This window comes from Somniosus microcephalus, chromosome 20 (assembly GCF_052327205.1).
Source record: "Somniosus microcephalus isolate GS21.2 chromosome 20, FLI_Smic_1.0, whole genome shotgun sequence".
Lineage (NCBI taxonomy): Eukaryota > Metazoa > Chordata > Chondrichthyes > Squaliformes > Somniosidae > Somniosus > Somniosus microcephalus.
The window spans coordinates 44,275,990-44,290,432 of record NC_141006.1 but is presented as its reverse complement, the minus strand read 5'-3'; the positions used below and the strand labels follow the sequence as shown (position 1 = coordinate 44,290,432).

The 14,443-nt window shown below is 42.1% G+C and overlaps 1 protein-coding gene across 2 annotated transcripts in view; it reads left to right on the top strand.

Moving 5' to 3' along the window:
- LOC147103181 (protein argonaute-3) overlaps positions 1–14,443 on the top strand; it is a 160,103-nt gene that overhangs the window by 111,281 nt on the left and 34,379 nt on the right. For both annotated transcript variants that reach the window (XM_085962566.1, XM_085962568.1), the window contains 2 exons: positions 7,849–7,983; positions 12,293–12,380. In XM_085962566.1, coding sequence (XP_085818692.1) covers positions 7,849–7,983; positions 12,293–12,380 — 223 coding nt within the window. The remainder of the gene's footprint in view (positions 1–7,848; positions 7,984–12,292; positions 12,381–14,443) is intronic.

The window sequence follows — 14,443 nt, the reverse complement described above, 5'->3', positions numbered from 1 at the left end:
ACATCTGAGGTTAGTCAAATAAAAAAAATCAGATCGTTAAAAATAAAAACCATTTTTAAAATAAAAGTATTTACTTGGGTGTTGCATATAGTTTGAGTTAAACCATGGTCAGATGTGCTAAGATAATGGGCCTGAATTTGCTGTCGGAGGCTGCCTGCGGGCGGATGCCCCCAAACCACAATAAAACTATGAACCTACTTGATGGTCCTAGATCACGGAGACTTGCGCTCCCGGGCCTCTATGCGTACGCATACGTAGAGGCCCACGTATCCCAGGGACGCGTGCGGTTTGCAAGCGTCGCTGGGATCACGTGGGCCGGCCCAACCAATGAGAAAGGGGATTCCCATTATGCTTGTGGGGATTCCATTTACGTACGGAATCCCCATAAACTTAATAAGAAACACCCAAAAAATACATGAAATAAAAAAAATCATTACATGTTTAAAATACAATTTCATTAAACATTTAAAACAAAAATTTCATTTTTTGAAAAATAAATGTAAACATTTTAAAGGGGCTAAAAATAACCCATAACTAATTTTAAAGTTTTTTTTATGTTTAAATAGTTAAAAATAATTACTTTAATATTTATTTAAACTCTTACACTAGGTAAAAGAAGGCCCTATGCCTGCTTTTACCAGGCATAAGAGTTTCACAGGCATTCGCTGGACAGTAGTTGGGCGAATAGCCCAACTTTCCGCCAGCGAGTGTCCATTTCCCGGGGATGCAGAGGATCTGTCGAGAAGAATCTTGACAGCTCACAAGTTCCGGGTTTTCGCGCATGCACATCGCATGCGGAAGCCTGGATCTTGCGGGACACTTACGGTGCATATGTGGTCATAGGCCCCAGAATATCTGGACCAATAGTTTCCTTCTTGATCCTTAAGACTGACTTTATCCTGCTTCCCTTGTAAAACATACAACCTTATAACCAAGTGTATCAAATAAATTGCAAGGTGAGGGAGCTGAATTAACAGTGTTTGTGACTTAACCATGAATGGAGGTACTATTAGATGACAATCAGTTGCAACCTGAAGCAGTTTTGCAAGAACAGATGTTTTGTGAAACTGATTATGCTGGTTAATGACAGTATAGAAGAGCTGTACAATTTGAGAGGCATGCATGGGGCCAGTCCATGGAATTATACATTTTCTCAGCAATGCTGGGTCAACTGGCAGTGATCAAGTCTGTGTTTGAACTTCTGTAAACAAGGGACTAAATTTCAGTCAATGAAACTCCTTGGGACAGAGTTCCACAGGCAAAAGCAATCTGTAAATTATCGCTGTTGGTATTCCAGACATATGTACTGATGCAGAATGTTTAAAAACATGGTAGTTTTTGCAAGTTGTTGGGCAGAGAAAAAGACTTATTGTTCTTTTCCACATTGCTCAGAAGTGTTTATTGCTCTGAGTGATCACTTTATTAATTGTATATATTTGTAATGCTAGGAATCTACTGTGCTATTCTGTCACCAATCCCACTCAAACGATAAATAATCACCTCCAAATATAGCTCTGCCTTAATTAAGATTTCCAACTCCGGTTGGACATATTCTGGTAGATTTCATCACGTGACCTCCAATCACCCCAGGAGGTAATGTAAAAGGATCAGTGGCTGCACTATACGGTACAAGAGTTTTAGAAAGAATGCAAACCTAGTGAGATGGAACACATCATTGACCATCCAGAATTATTTATATCAATGTATTGAGCTGACTATTTATGTGTCCATCTTTAACCAATTTGGCAGTCTGTGAGCCATTACGATAAAGTAAAAAGAAAGACTTGCATCTATGCAATCTCATGTCTCACAGAAACCTCTCAAAGCTCTTCACATGGTACAAATTACTTTGAAGTGCATTTACTGTTATGTAGCTACATAGTGCAGCCATTGTGCACATAGCAATATCCTATAAAAACAACAACACGATGAATAATTCATTCATCTGTTTTGCTTTTATGGTGTTGGTTGAGGGTGGAATGTTGGTTGTGGCACATCTTTGAGCAGTGCTGTGGGATTTTTACTATCCACTGGAACAGGCAAATGTCTCACTGGAGTGTCGGTCATAACTATACACTGAAGTCTGAGACCGTTGTTTCAACCTGCAACCTACTGGCTGAAAAGGGAAAATGATACCAATTGAATCAAGCTAATCTGGTCCACATGAATGTCGCCCCAGCAGCTTTCAGTTTACTATCCACTAAATATGCTGCCTTGAACCACTGCAGTCCTTATGGTGAAGTTACTCCCACAGTGCCGTTAGGAGGGATGTTCCAGGATTTTGACCAGCGACGATGAAGGAACGGTGATATATTTCCAAGTCAGGATGGTGTGTGACTTGGAGGGGAACTTGCAGGTGATGGTGCTCCCATACGCCTGCTGCCCTTGTCCCTCTAGGTGGTAGAGGTTGCGGGTTTGGGAGGTGCTGCTGAAGAAGCCTTGGCGAGTTGCTGCAGTGCATCTTGTAGATGGTACACACTGCAGTCACGGTGCGCTGGTGGTGCAGGGAGTGAATGCTCAAGGTGGTGGATGGGGTGCCAATCAAGTGGGCTGCTTTGTCCTGGATGGTGTCGAGCTTCTTGAGTGTTGTTGGAGCTGAACTCATCCAGGCAAGTGGAGAGTATTCCATCACACTACTGACTTGTGCTTTGTAGATGGTGGAAAGGCTTTGGGGAGTCAGGCGGTGAGACACTCGCCGCAGAATACCCAGCCTTTGACCTGCTCTTGTTGCCACAGTATTTATGTGGCTGATCCAGTTAAGTTTCTGGTGAATGGTGACCCCCCCCCCCCCCCCCCCCCCCCCCCCAGGATGTTGTTGGTGGGGGATTCTGCAATAGTAATGCCATTGAATGTCGAGGGGCGGTGGTTATAGTCTTGTTGGAGATGGTCATTGCCTGGTATTTGTGTGGCATGGATGTTACTTGCCACTTATCAGCCCAAGCCTGAATGTCATCCAGGTCTTGTTTTGATTTATGGATTCCCTCTACTTAAACTCGGACTTTCCAGCAGCCCCGTTTATAAATCAATCTCTCTCCGCCCGGCTATTTCCTCGCTCTATGGTAGTTTGAGTCTCTCTGGCCGATATCACACTTAGATCCACCCCCTCCTCTCTCTCCAGCCGCGTTTAAGGGCAGATTCAAGCAGCGACCCCTCATACCTGGGGTTCCGATTTCCATTCATGGAGCCCCTTCCTACACACGCTCCTCAGCTTGGTTTCCAGCGGCTTCTGACGGACGGAACCAGCCGGCACTCGGGTCTCGAAACCGGCGGGGTGATGCATTCAGGCATGGACTGCTTCATTATCTGAGGAGTTGCGAATGGAATTGAACAATGTGCAATCGTCAGCGAACATCCCCACTTCTGACCTTATGATGGAGGGAAGGTCATTAATAAAACAGCTGAAAATGGTTGGGCCTAGGACACTGCCCTGAGGAACTCCTGCAGCAATGTCCTGGGGCTGAGATGATTGACCTCCAACAACCACAACCATCTTCCTTTGTGCTAGGTATGACTCCAGCCAGTGGAGAGTGTCTTTCCCCCCCCCCCCCCCCCCCCCCCCCCGGATTCCCATTGACTTCAATTTTACTAGGGTTCCTTGATGCCACACTCAGTCAAATGCTGCCTTGATGTCGAGGGCCGTCGCTCTCACCTCACCTCGAATTCAGCTCTTTTGTCCATGTTTGGACTAAGGCTGTAATGAGGTCCGGAGCCGAGTGTTAAGAAAAAGAACAAAGGGGAAGACTTGTAACTATGCAACATTGTGTGTGTGTGTCTGTGTGAGTACTAAGAATAATTACTATTGTAGCAAATTTAGCTCATTTAAGCTTTGACATTTTTTCCTCCAATGGTGGGTGTTGCCTGGAAATATGACTCAGTTCTGTTGTATGATTCACTACTTGAAAGTAAAGAAATCTTTCATCAAATAGAGATTTTCCCCAGTTGTGTGGATTGTAGCACCAAGTTGAATTGATCAAAGAAAAATAACTTGCATTTATATAGCACCTTTCATAACCTCAGTATGTCCCAAAGTACTTCATAGACAATTAAATACTTTGAAGTGTAATCACTGTTGTAATGTCGGGAAAAGTGGCAGCCATTGCATACAGCAAAGTCCCACAAATAACAATGAAATAAATGACCAGACAATTTGTATTAATGTTGTTTGAGGGATAAATGTTGGCTAGGATACCAGGAGAATGCCCCTGCTCCTCTTATTGTAGTGTCATGGGATCTTTTATGTCCATCTGAGATGGCAGATGGGACCACGGGTTAACATCGCATCTGAAAGATCAAGTTCATGAATGTGCTTATCAGACTGGTTTAGTCATGAAGTGAGAAGATTTTTGACTTTGTTTTCATTTGTAGAATTGAGCCTTCGAAGGACATGAATAATGCTATTTTGATATAGTTCTGATTTTATTTAACCCTGTGCTCTACCTCACAGCAGTTGCACCAATATGACATCTTCCTAGTTTCTATATATTCTGTGGCGTCAAGTGGGACAAACTACTTTTTTTTGCTGTATTCCTCTGTTCTATAATTAATACACAAGTAAGGAGAACTAAATTTAAAAACCTGGTTTGTCAGAATATGAGAATATGTAACATGTCCCTTGTAAGTAAGTGCAACTTGTTAATTCAACCTGAGATATAGCAGTAACATTTTCCATTCCCAGGATTAACATTATTAGTATGTTCACAAATAAAAAACAATGCCAGAGTTTTTCTTGTGCCCACATTTGTTAATGCAAGATCATAGATGCAGGTTGCTATATGTAAAATTGTCACATTGTAATTACCCCCCACTGTAGGCGCTGCAGTGTAATTACAGCATGGCAAGTTTACATAGGCAGTTTCCATTAGAAATTTGGACATAAGAATTTATAATGGTAAATAAAATGGATACATTGCATGACTTTAAAATGGGGACTGAATTTCATTTGTGCTCTCTGGTCCAATTATCTCCTGCCCTCCAACCGTGATTCATCCGAAGATTACATTTGGTTTTGATTCCTTGCATGCAAAACTGAGAACTAATATTTTTTAAATTGTCTCAGTTAGCACTATCTTATGCTTAGTGAGCAATTTATGATGTGTAATTGATCGATTATGTTGGTTCTGCTTTTTAAGAATAAATTATTAGTCCGATGTGGCAGATTGCAAAGAGTGACAGTGAGCCAGATCTGACTTTGGCAGCCGTGGTAATGACATGCCAGTTTTAGCTCTAAGAAACAAAATGAGAAATACTGGCTCTCCCTGGGAACATGATTGATCTTTTCAATTACTAATTTGCAACATTTTTTTTGTTATTGTATGGTTGTCCAGTAGCTTTATTGAGAGCTAGACACCCAACCAAATAGCCCAAGTTGACATTTATTCTTGTGATTCACTTGCCCAGTAATGCGCTTCTTTGCCTCTTTGTGAATGACCATTGGTGGCAGTGAGGATGCTCATAGTCCAGCATCTCTGATAACAGCATTGTAGAATTGAGAGATATGGAAGAACTGTGTTCCACCCGTGTAATTTGGCAGGTACTAAATTCTTGCTTTCAATTGGTGAGGGGAAAAGGTGCGTTTCAGGAGTAAGAAAGGGAAATTTGAAGGGTAACACGACTATCGCATCTCCTAAGTAACCCAGCAGTCATTTAAAATCCCCTATTTTCATCGCACCATTGGCAGCCGTGCCTTCAGCTGCTGAGGCCCTAAACTCTGGAATTAACTCCCCAAACCCCTCCACCTCTCTCTCTCTCTCTCTCTCTCTCTCTCTCTCCCTTTAAGTCACTCCTTAAAACCTACCTCTTTGACCAAGCTTTTGGTCACCTGTCCTAATACCTTTCTCTGCCTCGGTGTGAAATTTTGTCTGACAAGGCTCATGTGAAGCGGCTTGGGACGTTTTTAACTACATTAAAAGCAACTACACTGATTCTGACTTCACTACAATTGAGCAGACAATGGCAGCCTCCAAGTGGCTGCTATTGTTGTGTGAACTTCAATGGTGAGCAGCAGCAGGCTATTCAGGCTGGAGGGCAGCACAGCTGATTCCAATCCTGAGCTAATCTGGTATTTACATGCATGTTATCCAGCAGGGGTGACTAGAAAGTAATCAGGTGGAAGAACCATGGCTGATTTTTCTCTTTCCCTTCCCTCCTACTTCCGACTGTATGGACACAGAGGTCATTTATAGTGTACTAACAGCTGCTCTGGCTGAAATTGGTTAATTCAGCATAGATCAGGAATGAAACATGGGAACATCTGTGCTATATAACTTAATACATTGAGCAGTGTCTTTAGCCACCAGATCATCAGAAGAACGATATTGCAGTGTTATGTGGAAGTAGGTCGAATGCTTAGATTTCACTGATGTTACTGGAAGCCACACAGTTCCATATCTGAGATGAAGTGCATGCACTGGTATCCAAAGCAGCAACCATAGCTGGTGTTGACACAATACATAGATATTTCAAGGCAGGGTCCTAGATTCATTCCCAAAATATGTCTCCCATTTTTGTTTTGTTTTCCCATCTTCAAGAGGAAGTAATTTAGATTTATAAAACTTTCATATCCACTTTGAGATTCTTGCTTCTATTTAATAGTACCCTCTTGACGCAGCTGTGTTTACACCTCAGCAGTTTAATGTGACTGGAGAATATCAAGAAGACAATGCTGACCTAACGGAAAGAGTCTGTTAACCTGCTTAAAATGTGTAGCGGTTTGTTTATAGAATCATGGAATAGTACAATCTCCAACGAGTGAGAGCGGGACCAGCGAGAGCGGGGGGGGGGGGATAAAAGGAGGCCATTCGGACCATCGAGTCTGTGCCGGCAATTTCGGAGAGCAAACCAATTAGTCCCACTCCCCGGCTCTTTCCCCATAATCCTTGCAGTTTTTTCTCCATCAAATATTTATTCAATTCCCTTTTGAAGCTACTATTGAATCTGTATCCACCACCCTATCAGGCAGTGCATTCCAAATCCTAACCACTCATGTGAAAGGTTTTTCCTCCCATTACCTGTGGTTCTTTTGCCAGTCACCTTAAATCTGTGCCCTCTGGTTATCAACCCTTCAGCCATTGGAAACAGTTTCTCTTTATTTACTCTAAACCCTTCATGATTTTAAACCCCACACCAAATCTCCTCTTGGCCTTCTCTGCTCTAAGGAGAAGAACCCCAGCTTCTCCTGTCTATCCACATAACTGTAATCCCTCATCCCTGGAACCATTCTAGTAAATCTCTTCTGCACCCTCTCCAAAGCCTTCACGTCCTTCCTAAAGTGTGATGCCCAGAATTGGAAACAATTCTCCAGCTGGGGCCAAACTAGTGTTTTATAAAGGTTTAGCATAACTTCCTGGCTTTTGTACTCTATGCCTCTATTTATAAAGCCCAGGATGCCATATGTTTTATTAACTACTTTGTTAACCTGTCCTGCCACCTTCAAAGATTTGTGCACAAACACCCCAGGTGTCTCTATTCTTGCACCCCCTTTAAAATTGTACCAATTAGCTTGTATTGTTTGTATCTCATTCTTCCTACCAAAATGTATCACCTCACAATTTTCTGCATTGAATTTCATCTGCCATGTGTCCGCCCATTCCACCAGTCTGTCTCTGTCCTCTTGAAGTCTATTACTATCGTCCTCATTGTTTACTACATTTCCAAGTTTCGTGTCATCTGCAAATTTTGAAATTGTGCTCTCCAAATCCAATTAAAGGTAATTAAATCTCATTTAAATTGTAACAATGTGTCTTCAGCTCCTTTTTATATATGTATCCTAAAAATCTTACAAAGAAAATCCTAGTCATTTCTTTATGTATTGTCATTCCTTTCATTACAATGGTTTGATTTTTTTTCTAGTTTCTGCCACTGCTTTCTATAAAGCACAGCCTGTAATTCAGTTCATGTGTGAAGTTCTAGACATTCATAATATTGATGAACAACCACGACCTTTGACTGATTCCCACCGAGTCAAATTCACCAAAGAGATAAAAGGTAAGTTGCAAACATTTTGTTGACTGGTTGGTAATTTAGTGAGAAACAGTTTTTGAAATCCCCACAAACTCTTAATATTTGCCATGACTGGGTTTGTAATTGATGGTGGATTTCTTCAGTTTAATCAGTTTCTTAATCCTTTACAATTGTATGCTGACATTTTCTAAAACATAGTTAATTGATGTACTTGGTAGTGAAGAAATGCTAGTAAAAAGCTACAAATAATAAAAGGAAGCAACTTGCAGTCTCGTATTTATGCATCATCTTGTAATCTAGCAGAAGCTTGAGTAGCCTCTGACCATTCAGACAAATTGTTTTCTTAATACATTTTCTTGTAATTTTAAAATCCTTTCACGCAATCATGAAGTTTACTGCAGTGATGCACTTTTTGCTTTATGGTGGGTACGTCTACATGTTGTATGAAAATGAAATGGTTGTACCAACAGTGCCATCCACTGGTCACCAATTTCAGTGAAACCAGCAATTCATTAATGTTGCACCAGCCCTTTTGTGATGAGCTAAATCCATAAATCTTACACCTTGATGACTTTAAAAAAAAATGATTATTCATTCTTGGGATGTGGGACAGCTCTCCCAGCATTGGCACCTGTCCCCAGATGCTAGTGGGGAGAGCTTTGCAGGGTCAACTGGGCTGGTTGTGCCTTTGTTATGTCCTAATCTGATGCCTATGTTGCAGCCAAGTGGTTCATATGGTTTTATTCTTCTTCTTCTTTGTATCTGTTTGATACAACCGAGTGGCTTGCTGGGCCACTTCAGATGGCAGTTCAAAGTCTACCCTGTGATAAATCTTCCTATATAAATTACTCTTCATATATCTCTTCAAAAACAGAATCTTTACGGGCATTACTTTTTTTGGTAGGTATCTTCATTTTAGTACATTTTTGACCTTGCTGCATAGCATTTCAGATCTCTGCTCCCCTTCCTCAGCCACTTCCCTGGCACAAGTGTTTTCAGCACAGAAGGAAGCAGTTTGGCCTATCATATGTTTGCCAGCTATTTGCCAGAGTATTCCAAAATTAATCTCATTGCCCTGCTCTTTCCCCATAACCCTGTATCATCCTGTTTCAAATGTTTATCTATATTTCCCTCAGAAGATGCAATAGTCACTGCCTCACCATGCCCTGTAGCAAAGCAATTCATGCTCTAACAACACTCTGCATAAAGAAATTCCTTCTAACACCTCTTGCAATGTAACCATTTTAAATTGATGAACCTTCATCACTAACTTCTTGACCAGTAGAAATGGTATTTCCCTATTTACCCCATCAAAACCCTTCCAGTTGGCCTTCTCTGCTCCAGTGGAAATATTCCTGATATTTTAAGTTTCTCCTGATAACCGAATCATTGCCTCTTACAACTTTAGCATTACCTCTTTGCTCTTACTTCTAAAACCCAAAATGCAATTTATCTTTATTTTACTTTAACTGCACTGGAGCTTTCAGGCGTTATGTATTTGACACAACCGAAAACGCTGGAAATACTCGGCTCGGCGGGCCAGGCCGCGTCCGCGGAGAGAGAAACAGCATTAACGTTTCAGGTCTAAAATAACAACCGAAAACGCTGGAAATACTCGGCTCGGCGGGCCAGGCAGCGTCCGCGGAGAGAGAAACAGAGTGAACGTTTCAGGTCTAAAATAACAACCGAAAACGCTGGAAACACTCGGCTCAGCAGGCCAGGCCGCGTCCGCGGAGAGAGAAACAGAGTGAACGTTTCAGGTCTAAAATAACAACCGAAAACGCTGGAAACACTCGGCTCGGCAGGCCAGGCCGCGTCCGCGGAGAGAGAAACAGCGTTAACGTTTCAGGTCTAAAATAACAACCGAAAACGCTGGAAATACTCGGCTCGGCAGGCCAGGCCGCGTCCGCGGAGAGAGAAACAGCGTTAACGTTTCAGGTCTAAAATAACAACCGAAAACGCTGGAAACACTCGGCTCGGCAGGCCAGGCAGCGTCCGCGGAGAGAGAAAGAGTTAACGTTTCAGGTCTGGGACCCTTCATCAGAACTGGAGAAAGCTGGAGCTGGAACCGATATTAAGCAGGTGCAGAGACGGGGAGGGAGGGTTTAGGAGGGGAGGAAGAACAACCTGTACTTTTGTAAGAGGCAGGAAAGATCAAATATTGCAAATGGGAATGACACGATAGGGTTCCCCTTGTCCTCACCTTTCACCCCACCAGCCTCCACATTCAACGGATCACCCTCCGCCATTTCCGCCACCTCCAACGTGATCCCACCACCAAACACATCTTCCCCTCACCTCCCCTTTCAGCATTCCGAAGGGACCGCTCCCTCCGCGACACCCTGGTCCACTCCTCAATCACCCCCAACAGCCCTGCTCCTTCACCTGGCACCTTCCCGTGCAAGCGCAGGAGATGCAACACATGCCCTTTTACCCCCTCCCTTCCCACTGTCCAGGGCCCCAAACACCCCTTCCAGGTGAAACAGCGATTTACTTGTACTTCTTGCAATTTAATATACTGTATTCGCTACTCACGATGCGGTCTCCTCTACATTGGGGAGACCAAACGCAGATTGGGCGAGCGCTTTGCGGAACACCTCCGTTCAGTCCGTACGGGTGACCCTGAGCTTCCGGTTGCCTGTCACTTTAATTCACCGCTTCACTCCCACTCTGATCTCTCTGTCCTCGGGTTATTGCATTGTTCCAATGAAGCTCAACGTAAGCTCGAGGAACAGCACCTCATCTTTCGATTGGGCACTTTGCAGCCTGCCGGACTCAACATTGAGTTCAACAATTTCAGATAATTATCCCTGCCCCCATTTTTCATGCAGTATGATTTTTGCCATTCCCATTTGCAACATTTTATCTTTCCTGCCTCTTGCAAAAGTACAGGTTGTTCTTTCTATTTCTTCCTCCCCTCCTAAACCCCCCCTCCCTGTCTCTGCACCTGCTTAATATCTGTTACATCTCCAGCTTTTTCCAGTTCTGATGAAGGGTCCCAGACCTGAAACGTTAACTCTGTTTCTCTCTCCACGGATGCTGCCTGGCCTGCTGAGTATTTCCAGCATTTTCTGTTGTTATTTCAGATTTCCAGCATCCGCAGTATTTTGCAATTATATTATGTATTTGACACTTGGGTATCTATTTGTCCACAACCCTCATTGTCTTGTCATTGAATATATACTCCCATTCTTTGTTTTTGCTCCCAAAAAGAATCGCATACTTCGCAGTATTGAATTTAATTTGGCCATTCTGCTAATCTGCCTGTCCTTGCTGTTTACTGAACCCCCACCCCCCCAACTCCCACTTTTGTGTCATTAGCAAATTTCAATATCATGCCCTTATATATGTGGACCCAGCACTGACCCTGGGGTACACTTCTTCCAACCCTTTACCAATCCGAGCAGCGCCCATTAACCCCAATCCTTTGTTTTCTGTCCATCAGCCAACATTCTGTCCATATTGCTACAGTTCCTCTAGTACTGTGCCTGAATTTTTGTAATAAGCCTCCTGTGTGTCACTATATAGACCGCCTTCTGAAATTCCACAACATAGGTTATGGCTTTGACCCTTGTGTGTTCCAGCGCAGTTCCATCAAATTTAATGTAGGCTGGTATTTCAGACTATTATTGAGTTAATATGGATGTGCTCATTCTATTCCGTCTTCCTACCTTATAAACCCACAAAAGAAATAATGCATACCTATATAGTTTGCGTAGTCAGCATCAGTGGAGCTGCTGCAATGGGGATTGCAGACCCAAAATGACCAGTCCTCGGGAGGTTGAAAATATACTACTAAAATGAAGCTATGTCTTAATACATCAGAAATTTGTTTGATAATGATTTTAAGAGATACGGAGTACCTAGTGCAGAAAGCCTTAACTTTTTAAGACAAATATAAACAGGCCCTTTTATGTATCCCACTGTTGAATTTTTCCTGACAATGGCAGCATTTGTGGAATTCTCAATATTGGGACGATGATCGTTGGTATATTATCCTTTCCTGAGTATTTCGCGTTCATCAAACAACCGTGACATCCCCACCCAGTCGGTTTTTAGCTCTTGGTCAATTGTGGAGGTCTGAGCCAGTTGTGAAAAGCCCAGGTCTTCCCCTGTTCCCAGTTCCTAAAGGATGTGTTTTAATGGGTGGGGGAGCGACCCAGGAAAGAGTGAAATGGAACAAGAAAAATAAATATACATCTTTTCATTCATTGGAACTCATTTGAAGCCTGAGCTATTAGGAGTAGTTAATCTATTTGCCATTATTGAGATTACAGTTAAATTGGTTTGTAACAGTTGCTGTTTTTGCCTTCTCCTGACAAACTTCTCACAGGATTGAAGGTTGAAGTAACTCACTGTGGACCTATGAGAAGAAAGTACCGTGTGTGCAATGTTACCAGGCGACCAGCCAGCCATCAGACGTAAGTAATGATGAATAATTACAAATGCTTAAAGAGGATGCAAAAATCTAGCAGGAGCACTTTTCTTGAAAGGAGTCTCCATTTATAGTCTGAACAGAATTTATTTTTGATGTGTTTTAGTAAAAACATTTTTTTACTGTTGGAGAGATCCTTGAGTTGAATCTCCATTGCTGCTTGGCCACTGTAGTGATATCACCCACTGGGAGCATCGCATGTGGGTTCTTCAGTGTTTCCATAGTATAGAACAGGAGTAGTGACTTCACACAGGCTTGACCGCTAGTCCGAGCCTTCCAAGTGCAGGAAATCACATTACAGCTTGGGGGTCCATATTTACCAGCATATCACTTTTCTTGGGGTCAAGCAGTACCTCTCTCCTGTTTGCTATGGAGCCACTCTGGGATACTATCATCAGTGATATCACTGGCGATCTCCATGCTCGTAAGAAACTTGTTGCATTTTTTTAAATGGTCACTGCTGCTCATTTACTCTTCCTCCTCGGGTCACCTGTCATTCTTGTGGCTTGGAGTCATGCCCTCAAGGCAGGGATTGATCCTTGCATAGCATGCTTACCAGATTGCCTCATTGTTAAATATTTTTTGATTCACAGGCTTTTATTTCTTTTAAGTTTGCGTGCTGTTCAAATGCTATTGCAAACCTCAAAGGATTAAACCTGCTTTTCCAAGGAAATTGTCGTCCTTGTTAAAGCCTTTGTAAGGGATTATCTATAATTCTTTGTATTGTCACTGATGTATGCTGAGTAATGTTATATGTACACTTGAAAATTACATTTTTATGGGTTGTAAAGAGCACAGCATTTGGTATTGCTTATTCATATTTGAGGAGCATCCTCCTATCAATTTAATTGTAGGTCTCTGAATTGAAGCATTAGGAAGATTGATGTGGTTTGCTGTTCTTACCAGTCCAATTTCTTGCATAATTGTGTTGATGAATTACTGCTGAAAATGAGAAATGTGGGAGGTTGTTGATTTTGATGTGAAATTGTAGGAAAAGTTTAGATTCAGAAAGGCCCTTGAAGAGAGTACAGGCACATTTTTTTGGATGCAATCCAAAGTGATGGGATGAAGACGTCTCTCGGCCAGCTGCAGCTAATTGAAATGTCAGTTCATTTCTTGATAGTTGTAGTTGCACAATACAAAACCGCACAACAGTTGGCATTCCACTCTGAGGCCACACGGGCAGCAAGGTGTGAGAAATTCAAAAAATAGCATTCACACTGGTTTAGGTTCCTGTTCCGAGGCTGGGGTAATAGGTTGTAGGTTCAAGTAGCTTTACTTTATCTGTGGTTGTGCATTACCTGAAGTGAGAGTGCTTGTTGCTGATGTGCAGTGTCAAAAATGTTGCTGCAGCAGCAGGCCCTCACCTCGATGAGTACAACAAATGGTGGGAGAGAAAGATTGGCACAAATTAGATGAGTTTGAGGAGAAGGGAAAACTTAGTCAAAGAGCGGGGGAAGAACGAAAGGTGAAGGAGGTGATATATTTCACAGGCAAATGGGGAAAACTACTTTGAGAGAAAATGTAAGTAATATTTTTAGAGGAGCATACTTGTATATCAGTTGTGATAATTCTGGACTTTGCTAATGTTCCCTTACTGATTTGTCATAGTTCTGGATTATTAAGATTGCAGAAAAGGAAATTGAAATGCATCATTTCCTTTAATTGTATAATGTGAGGGGACTGGAAATGTTGCATGGCAGTAAATTAGCATAAACATGTAAGCATTTCTGACGATGCAAAGTAACACAACAAATACTTTTATTCTGAATAACAATTTCTCCTCAAAATATTTGACACTCTCTTTAATCTGAGCAATGGGGATTTTGGTTGGTGCTTAAAAAAAAGAATTGTGATTCTGAATGTAGCGAAATCAATTTAAAGGTCAAAACTTGTGTAAATCATCTTTTATGTATATAAACACATTAGAGAAATTAAGAGATTTAAAATAATTAACTCCATAATGAAGTGTGGAAATACGGTATGGTTGATGGCTTACATTGATTTCTGCCAGTCATATATCACCTGATCCATTACTTAGCTGCAGAA